This window comes from Rhinolophus hipposideros, assembly GCF_964194185.1.
Source record: "Rhinolophus hipposideros genome assembly, chromosome: 8".
In the NCBI taxonomy this organism is placed as follows: domain Eukaryota; kingdom Metazoa; phylum Chordata; class Mammalia; order Chiroptera; family Rhinolophidae; genus Rhinolophus; species Rhinolophus hipposideros.
Window position 1 is genome coordinate 60,149,932 of NC_138054.1, and position 18,157 is coordinate 60,168,088.

General features: G+C 38.4%; 1 protein-coding gene across 13 annotated transcripts in view; it reads right to left on the reverse strand.

The window, feature by feature from the left end:
• The window catches only part of ELAVL4 (ELAV like RNA binding protein 4), a 158,824-nt gene that overhangs the window by 84,639 nt on the left and 56,028 nt on the right, over window positions 1-18,157 (reverse strand). For 2 of the 13 annotated variants that reach the window (XM_081055321.1, XM_081055314.1), the window contains exon 1: window positions 7,285-7,419. The exons of 1 other annotated variant lie outside the window; for it this stretch is intronic. In XM_081055321.1, coding sequence (XP_080911447.1) covers window positions 7,285-7,401 — 117 coding nt within the window. In that variant the 5' untranslated portion in view covers window positions 7,402-7,419. Of the gene's footprint in view, window positions 1-3,695; window positions 4,113-4,316; window positions 4,340-4,468; window positions 4,750-7,284; window positions 7,420-7,774; window positions 7,879-18,157 lie in introns of those variants that run through there. 10 more of the 13 variants (XM_081055320.1, XM_081055325.1, XM_081055327.1 and 7 more) reach the window with 8 other exon arrangements.

Here is an 18,157-nt window from a genome sequence, read left to right on the forward strand (position 1 = left end):
TTGCAGCATTTGCCAGCGCACACTCATGTGTCTAGCCTCCGCTGGCCAGCTCACCAACAAATGTACAGACTAAGTGTCCAGGCATATAAATTAAATGCTTGGTGGCCACAGATCATTGGAACTGATGAAGAGATTTGTCAAGGACAAAGTACTTCTGTCCATGCACAATGACCACTATCAAGACCGCCATTTCTTACTCGCGGTACATACAGATAATTTGTTTCTTTTATTTTTTAATTAAAATAAGGCATTAAGACGCCAAGGGCTAATTGAAGCAGCATATCTCCTGATGGAAGAAATAGCATTTGGTCTACACATAGGAAGAGAATCCACCCACAATAAGGAAATAAGTGCAAAGGGAAGAAATTAAACCAAAGAAAAAGACTTGCCCTGAGGAAACCCTTTCATTGTTCATGGTAACTCTTACTTGGGAAAAACACCTTGATTCACCCACAAATTCTTTTAGAGCTATTGGACACACACACACACACACACACACACACACACACACAAACACACTCACACAGAAAGCAACATTCACGCAATGATTTCTAGATTTGAAATTGCAAATAGATTATGACCAACAGAAATGCTAAGTTTAAAATATCTGAAGTCTAACACTTCCCAAGACCTATTTTAAGACTGAATTTAGAACCAAAATGCAAACGCGTATCTCATTTTCTTTCTCTTTCTTAAAAACAAAACAAAAATTCTACTGTTATTACCTCATAACAATCCGGTTTCCACTCATAACAAAATCCTTAAATAATCAAAGGACGCAGGAAAGGTTATAGGGAGAGAAAAAAGTTTTAAGGCTTTGGAAAACTATCAGACAGAAGCAAGCTCATCTATATTTGGTCAGAAGGGTGACTTGAATGAATGGCAGTTAAGAATGAACGGACTGTGATCATAAATGAATGATTAAGTTGCTTGTTAGGTGCTTTTTATTATTAAAATTGTCTTGTAAATCAATAATTCTCAAAGGAATTTTTCAGCTATTTCCCCACTTATGTTCACTTGACTTTCAAAATTTAAATGTTACATGATTTAGCCATCATATTACAATGAGATGTATGGACATCCTGATCATTAAAACTGCGACGAATCAGGTGTTTTTTACAGAAATATTTCTGATCAGATTTTCCTTTCTTATTAAATGCACACTCAGCTTTGTGTTTCCATAAAGGCACACCTCCACATGCAGGTTGTAGGCATTAATATTTTTAAGACAAAGAAGCGAGAAAGGTCAGCAGTAGAACCACGTGTTGTTTTTTTTTTTTACAACCCACGCTAAGCTGCCAGTTCCTATAGAAATTCTTTTCCCCTAACTAAAAAATGCCGGAAATGCTCAGAAAAAAATCTATATCAGATAATAAAAAGCTAGCTATTCTATTTTTAATAGCGATATATGCATTTACACACTCAAGATATGAGAGCAAGATTCAAGTGTATGACAAAAAATATCACTTTATTTATTTTCACCTCAAGAGTCAAAACAAATTTTTTAAACTCCTCCCCCCCCCAAAGAAGACAAAACAAAAAGCATCTTCAAGAAAAAGAAGAATGGGGGCGGTGGTGGTGTGGAGATTTGCAAAGGAGAGAGTAAAAATTAAGAGTACTTTCAATAAAGCCAATTATATCTCCTAACCTTTTAACATATTTTAGTATTTTTTAATCTCTCATTTTTGGGTTTGGAATTAGCTGCCTCATCATGTATCAAATTTGTCTCTTAGGAAGAAACCGTAACAGATAATCTTTCGGTTGTTTTTACGGTTCGCTCCTATTCACCTAAATACTATACCTTTCAGTTCTTCTGGTACCCACCATCACGAGAAAAAGAGACTACTAGTAAAGCACACTTAGAGAAAAAGCGAGAAATGTCTGTCACCCAGTGCATGCATGGGTTCCAGACACTTAGAGATACTGAAAAAAAAAACAACAAAATCAGCTTTTCACTCAGTTTATTCCAAGACTAGAACAAGGACCAAACACCAAATGCATGGCAGTGGTTTGCAAGGGTGCAGCCTTATAAATCCTGTGGCTAGAGATTCAGAGAGGGAGGCAAAGCCAAAGGCTAGACTACAGTTTTTCATTTACTATTTTTTAAAAGTAGTTTCCACTCAGAATATAAAACAAGAGATACAATGAAGTCCCTGGAACAGTAGTACTATCAACATCTGATTTAGTCAAAATACCAATTATCACCTACCATAAAATCATTGCTTCGGGTAAATCTATTCTACCTATATTTCTCTTATGGATGGATATTTGCTGGAAATTTCTAAGAAATCATTTGCAGAACCTATCAGCTGTGGGAGTTCACTATTATGCTTCCGTCAACTTCATTCAATATAATTTACATTTTTTTCAAATGGCCTCGTAGGATTCCTTGCTATTTTTCACACGTACAATTTCACAGCAGGGAAAAAAGGAAGGGGGGGGAGGGCGGATGGGGGATCTTCTCTCTCTGTTTTATAAACCAAAAAATAAAAAAAAAATAAAAAAAGAATAAGAAAAAAGAGGGGAGACAGAGCAGATGCTTAAAAATAGATGTCTAAAAATCACTGTAAAGCAGAGTTAGAAATGTAATTAACACCTATTTATAAAGAATAATTAAAGTTGGGCTGACCACAAAGAACAGCAAAGATAATCAAGGTCTTGTCCCCCCCACCCCTCCTTTTTTTACACTGTTTGCAGTGTGTTCTCATGATAGCCACCTGCTCCCTACTCGGCTTTTCCTCTGTTCGTTTCCCCGGCAACCTTTCATTGGGTTTTCCTCCCAGCTATCGCTTTCAGTTGGGCTGCTCGGTCTAATCTTATTTGTTTTACACCCATCAAAACAAGCAGCCAGACAAAGGCAATCCTCTAAGAATGGGAAAAAGACCACAGCTTTGTTATAACATCTATGCAGAGCGAAAAGTCCTCCCCAGCCTTTTCTAGTGAAAAATAAGTGAGATGGATATGAATTTACAGCCTCCCCCCATACCCAGCTTTGAAAGCCTGTGAAAGCTATTGCTGGTGAAAATTAAAAGTCAGAGTGGGCACTCATGGCATCTGATCTTGCCATTTTGTGCCATATCTTCAGGGTCAACATCAGGCGACAGGAGCGGCACTCAAGGAGTTTCCCCGCTTTTTCTTTTTTTTTTTTTCAGAAAAAGATGCTAAAAATAGATTTACTACTTTGGCAGAAAGGTTTTCCACTTCCCCTTCTACATCCCAAACTCCTGTTTCCCAATCGCATCTGCTGGTAATGAACCTCACGTCCTCCACCCCTCATTCCCAGCCTTCCCAGCACTCCTACCTAGGAAGAGACTGAAAAAGAAATGTGCCTTTAACTTTAACAGTCGTGTAATTCCATTGAAAGCTCACAGAGGCGGTGGACCCGCCAGCCAACAGCGACGGTGACATTGTGATTGTCAAAAAAGACACCAACCTCGCTTGGCTAAAATATATGTTCCATGGAAGAGGCAGTGTGTGTGCCTTGTGTGCATGCAGTGTCATTACACTAGGAGATGGATTCTAGTTTTCGGAAGAGAAATACTAATAAACACACACACACACACACAAACGATCTGCACAGTGGTTTACGATGCACAGTCCACCATCCTTACACACACACACACACACACACACACACACACACACACACACATAATCGGCTGGAATCTCCAAGCTGCCTTCCTCTTTTCACTTACCATCTTCAAGCCATTCCACTCCATCTGTGATCAGAAGAAGATGGACCCTCACACAGTGTGTCAAAAGCGGAAAGGAACGTTATGTAAAAGCTGACATTCCTTCTTACAGAGCTGCTGCCCAGAGAAGGAAGCAACAACTCAACACGCCAGGCACCGCTACACACACAAGCCGCCTCCTCTTTTTTATGAGGTCATGACAGGAAACTCTTTGAAATACAAGATGCAGCATTTACTGAAGCCCAAATAAATCACTCTCTTTGCCGTTTTGACTGCGCAGTCCCCCGAAACACAACTGCCCATCTCAACGTTCAGTATCCAGGAGCTGCCTCTCAAGGTTCAAATTTCCAGCACGGAAATGGAGAGATTCCTAACCCCGCTGCATCCACCGCCTGCCCCACAAAACCCAGGCACGTAGACAAACCCCCTCTCCCTCACAAAAAGAAATCCCTTCTTTTGCCATTATGGTCTCATGTAATACAGCCTCTTTCAACAAACCAGCAATTATTTCAGCCCCCTTCCCCCCACCCCACCATCCCTGCCTTTATGTTGAAGGGAAAATTGACAATGACCTGATAAAAATGGCAATCTATTTCCCCACTGCTTTTCAATAAATGGACCTACCCGCACTCTCTACACAAAAGAGACAGTAAATGTAGGAATCAAACAGCAGCAGAGAACTAAACTCTTGTGCAAGCATAAGACTGGTCAAGGTGTAGATGCTTTTCTTCCCTCCAGCAACACAAACAACAGATTATAAATCTAGTCATACCTACCATAACCATTCTTATTGGCAAATATTGGGTCTCGCAGAGCTTCGACTCTTCTCTTAAAATTTGCAAGGTTTCAGAATATATATTTTTAAATGAATACTATTGTTATATATTTTTAAAGATCCACAAAACACAGTGTGGATGGTTGTAAAGTAAATCAACTATTCTGGGGGGATGAGGGGGAGAGAAAGAAAAAAAAAGAAAGAAAAGGAGCACTGAGCTGAAACCCCCGATTCTAGGATGTAGATAAGAACAACTGAACAGAGCCTTGCTGAAATTGGCTCGAAGCTTCCCCTTTTTACATCCATTTATGGGACCATCTGTCAGCCAAAGCCAGGATCTGATTGGCTGGGGAAACGGAGGGAGGCGTTGCAACATCAGGTGCTATTTAAATTAGCTACTGCCAGATTGACGATGTTAATGATTTGGTGACCTCTACAACAACAGAGACCAGATTTCTGAACTGCTTCTTGTGTCTGGTAATTAAGGCCAGGCTGAAGCAACAACAGCCATACTTGTATTTTTACCTTTTCCCTCCTCCCAGCTCAAAAGTACCATAACAACTGCAGGTCACTGGTGGCTTGCAAATCTTAACAGTGGGAGTGTCCTCCGTTTTCCCTGTCCAGAGGGCTGCACCACCCCACCCCTCTGACAGAGGGCTTTTCCCATCTAGAATATTTTCAACCACCTCATCTTTCTCGACGGTTGCTTTCTAGCGAAATGCATATTTAATGATCTGCCTCTAGGCTTAAAGATACAACAAAAGCACTTTAATGTGCTAATACATCCACATTTTAACTTTATTATTTACTAATATTGCTGATTTTTAGTAAGTTATGCTTGTTCTGCAACTAACATGGACAGTGTTTCAAAAAAAGCAAGTTTGAGGTTGTGCTTACTCCGGGAACTAGGTTCATACAAGTTTGCTTCAGAAAACTATTTCCTAATAAACAAAAAAGAAAAAAGCTGGTGGGGGGAGGAGGAGGGCAGCTGTCAGCCTCTACCTTTCTGTCTGTCTAAGCTTTTCAAAACAGAGAATGATGAATGATTTATTTAAATGAATTTATTTCTCAACTTGGATAGTGGCATGATCTGAATTTTTAAAAATCCACCAAAACACATTCTCTCTTTGCTTTCCCTACTGCTCTAGAGAAAGGTATAACATGCTTTTGACACAGCCTCATTTCATAACCAGTACAGAGTGCTCATCTTGCTTAACTGAACACGTGATTTTGCTTCTGTCCTTCAAGCGATGTCTTTCTTCTTTGGCCTCCTAAAAGACTCGCATAGAGACATTTAGCAAGTGTGTGGTGAGGTATACAGTCTGTGTATGCTATACATTTCATAACCTCTACTCTACCAAGTCTTTGATTATACAGTTTTTTGTTCCGGTTTTGGTTTTTTAAAATGGCTTACCTGAGGAGTTTGTGCTTTACTTCTATCCAAAAAGCTAACTTATCACTATTTATATAATTCATAACTTAATCAATTTGTTCCTCAATAAATACACAGAGGTAACAAATATTACTAAAGACATAATTCAACATAATCTTTAATCTTTGGCTGGAGTTGACAGTGAGATAGGACTAAGCAAAGTAGAAATACAGGCCAGAAATCATGCTACACTCTGGGCTTCAAAGTCCAAGAATAAATGGGTCTGTGAAAAATTATTAGAAAAGAAAATAACTTTTGCATTTCTAAAAATTAAAACTATGCTCTACAAGCTACTATGTCATGGACACATACATACACACATGTATACACACTTTTTAAAATACAGATACACCACAAAACAATATGTGTGAGGTACACTATATGAACTATTAGATTTGAATATAAATAAACTCAGCTATTAGAAACGAAAACACAGGAAATACGAAAGTGGAAATATTAAGACTATGTAATTCCTTTAAGTAGAACAATACTAAATTAAGTAAACTTTTAAAATAATGTCTTTAGTAAATGTATAGAGTCCTGTGAGTCACAACAGTACTATAATATCTATTGAACTGTGTACTAAGGATGAATTCCCAGGTTAAGTGTGCTCAAGAGCTTAACACATGTACACAGGGCAGGTACAGGGGCTCAAAATCAACAACAGAAACTCTGACTGTGATTTCACCAACATCAAAATATTGTGAAAAGTAAACACGAACACAATGCTGACAAACACAAATAAAAACAGCTGGCTTGGATTTTCACTTTGTATTTAATTTGTATTTCTCTGGAGGTTATAAAAGTCACAATTTTTAAAAATTCTTTTCTCCTATCCATACTAACCTCAGCACACTTGGTGAGCCATTAATTAAAAGGTATACCAAAAGATACTCTGGCCACTTTTCCAAAATAGGAACTGCATATTACAGTATAAATAATTAGCTGGTTTTGCTAGGCTAAAAAAATCCATGTACTTTGTATATTGATCACTTCTCCCAAAACCTCCACTCTAAAGTCTTTCAACAGAATCCTCAGACAAATGCACAAATGTCCTCAGAGGCCTTTTCTCTAAAGACAAAGGCAGAATCCTATTGTTGGGAAAAGTCAACCTTATTATTGCATTTCCAATAGTACCATTCATCTTTCAGAGTGAGGGGCTGACCGCTACATCAGTGCTGTGACATTTGTAAAGCAACAGATTCTCAATATATTATCTCAAAAATCAGGCAGGCGAGTCTCCCAGTCATGCATGATTTTTTTTTTTTTTCCGCCACAAGCCTCTACCACCACAGAAAGAAACTTGTCTCACTCAAGCAGCGAAGGCAACCTAAAAATGATATCCCAGAGCTATGGGGCTGCCAGTGCCGCTGTATCCCTCTTACCATAAATGAGCAGTTTCTTGACTCATTAATAACATTTTCCCTCAAAAGAAGTAATCTCATATCAGTCAGCCCCTCGCCATCATGCACACATCCCAAAGGTTGCAGATATCTCAGCATCAGTCGCCGGCAGCCAGCTTTCCCACACAGAGCCCAGATGGACTGTACCAGAAGCCAATTCAGCGTGAATAACTCCCTACTCCACGCAGTGGAGAAGCCTTACAGGGCACAATGGGCTAGGAAACAGCAGCCGGCTGAAACTGCAAATAAAAAAAGACAACCAAATTTTCCAAAAGCACCGAAAGGAAGGAACAGAAATGGAAGCGTGAATTGTATTTCCTTGACTTCCATGAGGAAAAAAAAAAAAAAAGGAATAGAAAAAAAGAGAATCCTTCATAAACACAGGGGGGAGAAATGAAGCAAAGGAAAAGAAAGGAAAAAAAACAAAAAAACAAAAACAGATGCTGCCCAGAAAAAAGTGACAAAATATTACCTCATTATTTAACAAAGCAGCATTAAGCGTCCTGCTGATTTCAAACATCTTGCCACAGATTTTGTTTTAAGAGAAACAGATAGAATCCTTTGCAAAGCACTCCGTCTGCAAAGGGTTCTTCAATTTTCTTGCGCGCCACGGAACAGTCAATATATTATTTCCCTAGAGTTTGCACATTAAAACCTCTAGTCAGTGAGCTGAATTTTCCCCTTATCTCACACACAGTAGACTCCTGTTTTATGCACTGCTCTCTTTGCAAGAGCAGCCTGCCCCAAACATGGCTGGTGTTTAAACTACTCTTTAAAGTAACAGTTCACTATATAACCACCAGGTGGGTAGAGTGCACAGATTCAAATGAACCATCTTAAAAGACTGATTTTTGTTCCCCCTTGGAATAGCTTTTGGGCATAGGATGTGACATGAGAAACGCCAGCGTCCTAACAGGCATCTTGTCATGTCTCTCTCTCTCTGCTGTATGGTGTCAAAATAAATAAATAAAATTTCTTCTCCTGACTTATAGCAACAAAACAACAAAACAAAACACCATCATCAATTCTAGAATAATAAGAACTGTGCAGAATGAAACACAAACAAGCTTTGTTTCATTCAGCAAAGGATGAACAAGGAAAAATCCAACCCACATAGAGCAAGGGGGGAAACCAAAAACTCCATAGGAATATTTTCCTTTAGCAAAAACGGAGAAATATTGACTCATGTGATAAAAACTCAATTCAAAAATATGCATATGGACGAAGCACATACAAAATGGAGGCAAGAGTGTAACTTTTCTTCTGAGCAAAACATTAAGTTTATTTGATATGGTCTTTCGTGATAGGAAATAACCAAACGCTTAAGAGTAAAGACACTGAAAAACAAATACAAAAACAAACCTTAAGCAACTCTTTTAAAAACACAATTATACAAATAGTTATAAACAACCAGAAGAGTAAACTAATCACATATTTCCCCCCAGTGCTGATCTGCTTTGAAGTGGAACATTTCTTTCGTATACTATTTTGGATGTATAGCTAACTTGGTGTCTCCTTTGTATTATTCTATTCCAATTAATCTGCTCTTCTGTCAGGAATAAATAGAAGGTCCCAAGCTGAAAGCCCTAAGTGATAGACGGGGATGCTAAAAGATTAAGAACCACCTGAACAAAAATAAATCTCATCACTTGTTACAAGGCCTGATTTTTAAGGAGAATTTTATTACTTACAGAGCATGCAAGCACCTTTCTACGTTTCCTCGTATCTAAAAGAGAAACCAATGCGTACAGATACCTGGGATTTTGCTTTCTTGGCTGGACAAAATTAAAGCCCTGGAATTTCCACATCCTCTTGCAAACACGGATGTTGAGACTAGTATTTTTCCAGCCTATCCCAGCAACATTTAGCCACACACACAACAGTGACTGTCTGCTTCATCTTTAAGTCAAGGCTGAATCACTTAATACCATTTAACCTCCTCGCATATATTAAGTTTCAAGTGACAATTTTTAACTGGGGAGTGAGAAGGAGGAGTTGCTCACATCAAATTCTGGTTGTATGCAATAAGCTAATTTGTACACTCACCATATGTCTTAAACACTAATTAAAAAATGTCACTTTCTTCAAACATTAAAATGTAATCAGCCTAGTAAATAAAATATTCTCAACTTTTCTTGCCTTGGTGATAATGTAAAGAGCGTTTATCTCAAGGTAACCTTTCTGTTTTGATTACCAAGGAAGGTTTTTGATTTGAAAAGGGAGAAAAGCCCCCAAATATTGGGGGCTGCGGGGCGGGGGTGGGGGGGAGTAAGAAAAGAAAACCACAACTGTATGTAGCTGCACAAAGGAAAATAAGATGAAGCGGGTTTTTAAGGACCCCATAGTCTTGCTACCCTAAGGCAAATCCAGCCAATCAATACCACCCATTGACGGTCTACCATCTGCCATGCTACCCAGAGATGTGGCTAAACAGACCTGTTCCATATGACTGTAGCCGGCTCATTTTCAGTCGATTAGGGCAGTTCCAGAGCATTCACATGCAGTAGCACAAAACTCCAAGTCAGACTGAGCCTCTCTTCACACCAGTTCCTCTAAGCACAGCTGCAGACCTTCTCCTCCTGTTCTGGGTATCTGGATTACCTCTTCTTGCTCCTCAATTGAATTAGCAAAATGGGGTGGGAAGGTAGAGCAAACACACACACACACACACACACACACACACACACACAGATAATTGCTGGTCCTTCTTCAGTGCCACGCACAGATCAGGAATTCCATGTGCTCTGCCCTAATATGATTATGGCACACCATTTAAATACTATGACCTGACATTTTCCTGTGGTTCAATTTCTTTTTATCCTCTCCTCTTCCTTTGAAAGATAAACCTAAACTGCTGGCATTTCTTCCTTTAGGGAAAATACAATCATCATGCCCAGAGAGTGGTATACTATATTTAAGAACTTTTGATAAAATTTAAATCATAATTTCCCTTTGGTGAATTGTGGTGCATGAGTTTGTCTTTTTTGTTTTCCTGTAGAAACATTAAATCAAATTTTATAGGAAAATGCAAACATACCACAGAGACAAGAAAGATGTACCAGACTGACATGGAGTCTACTAGAAGGATTAGGGATTCATTGTTGACGCACTCTTAGTGATAGATAACCTGACAGTGTGATGCCTTCCTCTTTCTTAAGTAGTTTTGCCTACTGTGGATTGTGGGAAAGAGCTAGAAGAATGCTACTGTGAGGGGAAAATGTAGACAAATAGCTGTGTAGTCCACTTAAATTGCCAAGAATTCACCTGTGCAGGTTAGCTAACCTAGGAGTCGTTCACACTTGATCTTCTAGTGTTTTCTTTTTTCCATACTACTATGCCTTATGCTAGAACAGCAGCTGAAAGCAGGTTTCTTTCCAAAATCAACATGGCTCTGACCACAGTTGTAAAGCAATAGGGTGTCTTCCTGGGAAAGAAAATTTAAAGGATTGAAAAACTGCCTTATTGTTAGTAAATTCTGAAAGAGGTAAATGCACACTTACTCGAGAAATCTAATTTCGGCCGAGTCCCTATCTGGACTTTCCCCTGAAAGTCTTCATCATAGCCCAAGAAAACTCAGCAGGGTCACTGTGCGACACACAGAGATTTCTGAAGATCCCTGCATGAAGGGATTTGGGGGGTCTTTCACTTCAGATGAGCTTTACTAAAATTTTTTTTTTTAAAAGAAAAGAAACAAACAAAGGACCCTAGTATAAAAAAATCTTTACCAATCAGAGGTCACTGAGCAGATGAAGTGTGGAGTAGGTACTCATACCATTAAAGGATACAGTGTGAAACCGGCTTAATAATTTTGAAAATAATTTAATATAGAATTAAAAGAACTTCTGGACTCATTTATAATTCTGTAACTACGAATAAAGAAATACATGTATTGTAAAGAGCAAGGAAGGTTATTTGTAGAAGGAGGGAAATGTAAAGGGGAGGCGAGGAGAGGGAGGACAAGAAGAAATAAAGAAATAATAGGACTTACAAAGTGCAAATAAAAGCTGCTATCTTTTACCAGAAGTCTGCTGTACACCAAACACTGCACCGGGCACTTGACATGTACAATTTTACACAACTTCATGGTAGACACAATTGTTATATCTAAGCATTTTTCTAGAAAGGTGTCTTCTTATCTAAAAGTGAGATCTTCCCCCATCACTTCATGGAAGAATATTATGTGGACAGAGTCCCAGAGAGCAGTTTCCAGGCTCTCGGCCTCGCGTGGGGAGGTGCTGGCTTGGGTAGGGAATGACCATCAACTGTGACTGGTTGGCCATCAGCTGTAACCGGTTAGCCAATTGGCTACTGATGTAACTGCGGGCTGCGTTGATTGGTTGGTTGGTTGGCAGTTATTGAAGTGAATGGCAGACTGCAAATCGTGTGGCTACTACTGCGTGTGTCTCAACCGGCTGCCAGAGAGAATATAGTGGTATGACTCCCCTATCTATGGCTCCATGGGTGTTCCTTTTTGGCCTAGGCATATCCTGCGTTCTTACGTGAGGAGTGGGACCAGAGTCCCCGCAGGCCACCCTGCACGACAAATATGCTTAGTAAACATCTGTTGAATAAGGGAGGAAGATAGGCACAGACTAGAAGAGAAACGAAAGGGAGGATGGAAGGCTCAATTTTTTTCTCAACTAAAAATGACCAAGAGACTTCTTTATGATGTTCTATCAACTAGGCATGTCCCCCAAAGTATCTCATTTAGTCTATCATTATGACCAGGCCATAAATCTGGAGTGAGAGATATAGAGGATTAAAGCTGGAAAGCAAAAAATCTTAGAAGGCAGGATCGAGTTCCCAGCCTCACTTCCTACTTCCTCTTCCAAACCTGGCAAAACTCCTTACACAGAACAGTTCAGCTGCTCAGCAAACACTAGTTAAATGAACTTCTATGTCCTCAGCCCCTCACAACACAGAGCCTGGCTCCAGGCAGCACTTAGCTATGGGGAATGAATGAAGATCAACAGTTAACACTCATCATCACCACAAATATTATCCCAAGGCCTGTTTCATTAGATTCAGCTACCGTGTTTCCCTGAAAATAAGACCTACTGGAAAATAAGCCCTAGCATGATTTTTCAGGATGACATCCCTGAATGTAAGCCCTAATGCATCTTTTGGAACAAAAATTAGTATAAGACCCGGTCTTATTTTCAGAGAAACATGGTTGGGGTTACTGAACACTTTCTCAGGGGAAAATGATGTTCCAGGCTCCCTAAGTCTCAGTTTGCTCATCTGTAAAAATGGGCACAATAATGCTACCCTTAAGGTTTGTTGCTAGGATTAAAACACATATAGGTTTGGTGGAGGCAGCACTCTAAACAGTAGCTATTATTATTAAAAGGGAGAACAGGGAAAAACTGTATGAGTTAGTACCTAGCTACAACATGATTCAATCATGTTGAAGAAGATACAGTTCAAAGACTCACAAAACAATTAGAGAATAAGGCAATAATAACAAAGAAAGGCTGAGTGGTCTGTTCTAGTTCTAATGAAAAATACCTGCTGCAGATAAACACTTTCCTCGTCCTGTGGGTGAGGAATTCTTAGTGTAAATAATAAAAAGAAATACAAGTTGTAGTATCCACATTCAAGGAGCTTACGGTCTGCAAAAGGAGCTTTCTTTATTATGCACGAATCCTAGTAGTGTAAGGAAGAATGGTAAAAGAATAGTTTCAAAATAAAATACTAAAGATTATTCTATTTATTTAGATTCCACATATAAGTGAAATCATATGGTATTTTCTTTCTCTGTCTGACTTATTTCACTTAACATAATACCCTCTAGTTCCATCCATGTTGCCACAAATGGCAAGATTTTATTATTTTTTTATGGCAGAGTAATCTTCTACTGTATTTGTAAGGTACATAAAAGTCTAATCACTGTGTTGTACACCTGAAACCATTATAATATCATATGTCAACTGTAAATCTAAAAATTGAAAAAAAACACACCAAAATAAAATACTGAAGGATAGTCAATGGTGAGGATGCCATCTGGAGTGGTAGGGGAGAGCTTCAGAGAAAAAGCTGCAACTGAGGCTAGCCTTAAAGAATGATAGGACATGTCTAGGAAAATGCAGGCTATTTCATACAAAAACAAAGGTGGGGGAGGAGAGGATAATGGCAGCCAGTTCATTTGAGCTGGACCCCCTCTAAAGTTTCCTCTGAATCTACTCCAACCTCTTCCATTTAAAAAAAAAAATGTAAAAAGAGGAATATTATGATATGATAACTATGGGAGAACAGACCCTCTTATTCAGTAAGTACTTTTCGAAAAAGAACAGGAAGTAATATTTATTGAGCACCCACTATCTGTCAAACATTACACTAGGTACTTTGCCTATAAATTTCATTTAATCTCACAACTCTGAGATTTCCAACAAGAAAACTAAAGGCTAGAGAATTTAAGTGATTTTTCTGAAGATCACACAGCTGGTAAGAGGCAAATTGAGGTTTCAAACTTATGAGTATATATGTCCAACCTTAGTCCACACTATTTTCACTATAAATACTACCCTACATAGAAAAAATGTAGACCTAAAAAAATTTAAGTCTTATTTTATGTTAGTCTATCCTGAGAAACCAACATTCAGAGCAACATCTGCTGACACTGAAAACAATAACAATTAAAACGAAACAAAACTAACCTAACCTATGCCTGCCATTTCAGTATTCTGCCAGGTGATGATAGAGTGCTAGTCCTGAGACTTACAGGAGATTTGTTTCTGCTGCTATTATTTTGTGTGTGTGCGATTTCCTCCGCCATCTCCACAGGTAGAAGAAAGAGTGCCTGATGTTCAGATGGAATTACCTACTAAAGCCCCCATACAATCTTCCCAAATATTTTCCAAGTTTTATTTATCAAAAATTCAACTGTTAGCATAATTCTAAACTTCAACTATTTTCAAACAAATCTATTACAGATTTACTCAATGAATTATAGTTCTTTGTTACTTTCACACTGTACTGTGAGTTTGTAGGGTAGCAATTGTATGGTTTTTTTTGCCTTCTAATCCCAGCACGCAGAATATCAGTACCTAGAACATAGTGGGCAATCCATAGAAGAACATAGATAACTGGTTCCAAATATTTTAGAAAAAGTTTTGAATCAATTGCTTAGGGCACAATTATTTGGTACTTTATTCATTAATAGATAACTTTATCGAGTCACCCTTAATGCTGAGTTATTGTAACAGCCTTTTCTTGAGGATGGTCATCAGCAGAAGGATTTCTCTCAGTGGTCAGACACTTCTTCTGTTTTAGCCACAGTCTATCTACATTCATGATAAGCTCTGCCCAGCTCAGTAGCCTAGTTTACCTTTTCAACCTTTTTATGCCCAGGAAGGTTGCTTCCTTTCTCTATGGGAGGTGAAGGAAGAAACATGAAAAACAAGAGCTATATAGCTGTCGAAAAGAGGCAACTCTCCACTTGACCTTTTTGAGTTCTTCCCCTCTCTGACTCTGAAGCTGGGGTGGTGGTGGGGGGGTGATTTAACTACTTTTAAGCAGAAGATACACATTAGTGCTGAGTAGCCCATTTCCCTTAGCAACCTCTTAGCAACGGGCAGCTTCAAGTTCAAAATACCTCCTTGAAAAAGATCGCATCTTTAACGAAGATGAGTATTTTTTTTATGTATGGTTTTTGAACAGAAGTTTTTAACATTACAACTCCCAAATCCTTGAAGGCTACAAATACCTATTTCATGTTAACTTTCCTTTAAAATATTATGTAGTACCCATAATGACGCTGGGCTCCTGCAAAATTTCAGTCCCTGGAAAAGCCCGAGTCCAACTCTGACATTATTCACAAATACATAACTTTTATCAAGTCACCGTTAATCTAGGTTATCATAGAAATTACACTTAAGTTCTTTTAAAAGGATTATTGATATTGACCTCCCTATTTAGTTTGCTCCCTGAGAAGAGTGAAGAACAGTTTTTAAAACCTACATTAGGGTTTTACAAATTATATTACATATAACTTAAGGCTCATTGGACAGTTTAACGAAAAATGTAAAAAAGAATTCCAACTTTACCCCAAATTGGTACTTACTGATTTTATTATTTGATACCTACTTTGCCAACATAAAGTGAATACATAAAATGAATCATGGGATAATCAAATAACCGTCACATTTAATTGTTTTTACATTGTCAGTGAAATGAGAATGCTAGCAAAAGATTTTGCTAGCCTTTTACAAGCCTGGGAATATAAAACGTGTGTGTCATATACGTTATGCATGTCATTAAAACTTCCATGTCGATCAAGAATTTTCAAACTCTTTTTTTTATCTTAAAGGTTTCCCAACTCAACTAATATACAAACTTCTGCTTATAGTTTGTTCTTTATTGTCTATTGGCATATGGGTACCTCAGGGCACAAGGAAATAATTTCAATGGACTCTTCACTGCCAAAAATTTATTATCCTGTAAGACCACATAATCTATGTGTGCCCATTATAGCTAAAAGACAGACTTTTCCACCAATATCTTTCACTTGGTATTAGCAGGTAGCCAAACTGTGCCATCCACCAGACATGAAGTTTTACACATTTCCATGTGTAAGGGTTATACAGAAGAACATTCCTACAACAATGGCCCTTGTACACAGTAAGTGCTCGATGTGTGTTCCTGAAAGTAAAATCCATTTTAAATCACGAGGAAACATATCAGGTGGAGCCAGGAAACCTCAAGGCTAGTTCTGCCTCTATCACTAATAATTCTATGACCTTGTGCAAATCACTTGTGCAAATCACTCCCCTCTGAGGACCGGAATCTTCCTGACTAAATAAGAAATGAAACTAGATGATTTCTGAAGTCTCTCCTAGCTCTGATATATCATAGTCTACAAATAAATAGTGTTTAATTAGCTAGCAAGATTTTAGGTAAAATTAACTCTGATTTTCAACTGATTTCACAGTGCAAAAATACTGGCTAAAGGGAAATCAAACTTTAGAAGATTTAAAAATTTGCCTCAAATATAGAGTCAGGTTAGTATTATTATGTTCCAATATCTAGTCGGGTCACCAGAGTTATTTTAATAAAATACAGAAGTGGAGATGGTTGACTAAAATCATTAGAACCAAGGGCTTTGACCAGGACCTGGATTAAATCCAGATATTCACTGAATTTCAGTGTCATCTTATTTTAAATGGGGACAGTAATAATGCCTAAGTTTATGAGGCTTAAATGAGATAATACATGTAAGTCACATATTACAGAGTATATGACATTATGTTAAGTACTCAAAGTGTTAACTACTTTTTATAAAACACGTGAAATTGTTTTTATAGGTCAAAAGCAGGCAAATACTGTCAATTTCATATGTTCTGTTACTCTCCTGCCTAAGCAACCTTCCGTGACATTCACTCTTTGTATCAAGCCCAATTATTCATTATGGTAGTCAAGGCTCTTTGCAATCTGGCCTCCATTTAGGCTTCCTCATTCCTCTGGGACATTCCCTTCTATATATACAGCTGTAGACATGCCAGTTTATTCTCCCATCTCGCTTGGTCCTTTTACCCCATGCTTTTGTTCCTACTGTCTCTTCCACTTGGAATGCCTTCTCCCCCTGGCATATCATACTCATCCTTCAAGGCTTCAACCTCACTAAGCAAAATTAGCTGCTTTATTATCTGAGTTTTTTATAGGAGTTTATTCTTCTTGCCTCCACAGACATCATGCCAGAGTATTACCACAGTTGTTTACAGGTCTATCTCCATGAGCTCTTTTCAAGATATTTTAGGGCAAAGGCTGTTCTTATTTCCCTTTGTTTCCCTGCAGCTGAGTACAGTGGCTGTCTCATAGTTGGCACCCAGTAAATATTTGTTAAAGTAAAATGAATATATTCACCTGGCCGGCTAAGATATGGCTTCTCTTAGACATAAATGATAAATAGATGAATCCCAAAGATGATCGTCTCCCCCCCCCCAAATGAATTTTTAGAATCTATCTCTCCACAGAATTGTTTTTCAATATGAGAAATCTCTGCCAAAAATAGGTCTTTTTCTCTCTAGAAATGACTCTAAAGTGGAAGTCACTCCCCAGGACAAATCCATTGAGCTGAAGCTCAATATTGAAGCTTTCAATAGACATTGCTTTATGGCTAGAGATGACAGTGCTCTGGCTACAACCTTGTCTAGTGAATATGATGTGAGGGTTTGCACACAGAATTGTGCTTCTGTAGCTGGAGAGGTCTTCAGTCACAGAGAACTCCAGTTAGCCTTGGATGACGTGAAAGGTATGGAAAACGGAAGGGCACTGCTGACATTGCAATCGGGACTATGAATTCATCATCTGCCCACACTCCCACATTCTAGGCAACCAGGACTCTGGAAAAACACTGGGCAGTTCAAGTACATACAAGAATTAATAGTTTATTGTAAATATTATTTAGCTAATGTTACTGCCTACATAGAAAGTAACATTAGTTAATGTTTAACGTGTGTATGTATATGTATGTGTGTATAAAATTATATATGTATGTATATATATAATTAGTTTAAAAGGAGAGTGAGCAGTTCTGAACTATAGGAGTGTCAAGCTATTTAGACAGTTTGTAACTTCAGACGATTTACTTTCAGTTCCCCCCCCCCCGTAAGTGCTTTTTTCTAAATAAAGTCTTATAAAAACCCCTACTATATCAATAAATAAAACAGTGCTGCTCTCCTGGTTGGGAAAAGAGTGGGCCCCACTAAACATTTACCCCACACCCACATACTTCCTGGAGTACTCTGAGGAACTCAGCAACCAGTGAGGAAACCAATCTAGCCTACAATACATGAGACTACACTGGGAAAAAAGTGAATTGAGAATCAAAAACTTGGGTTCTAGCATCAAGGTGCCC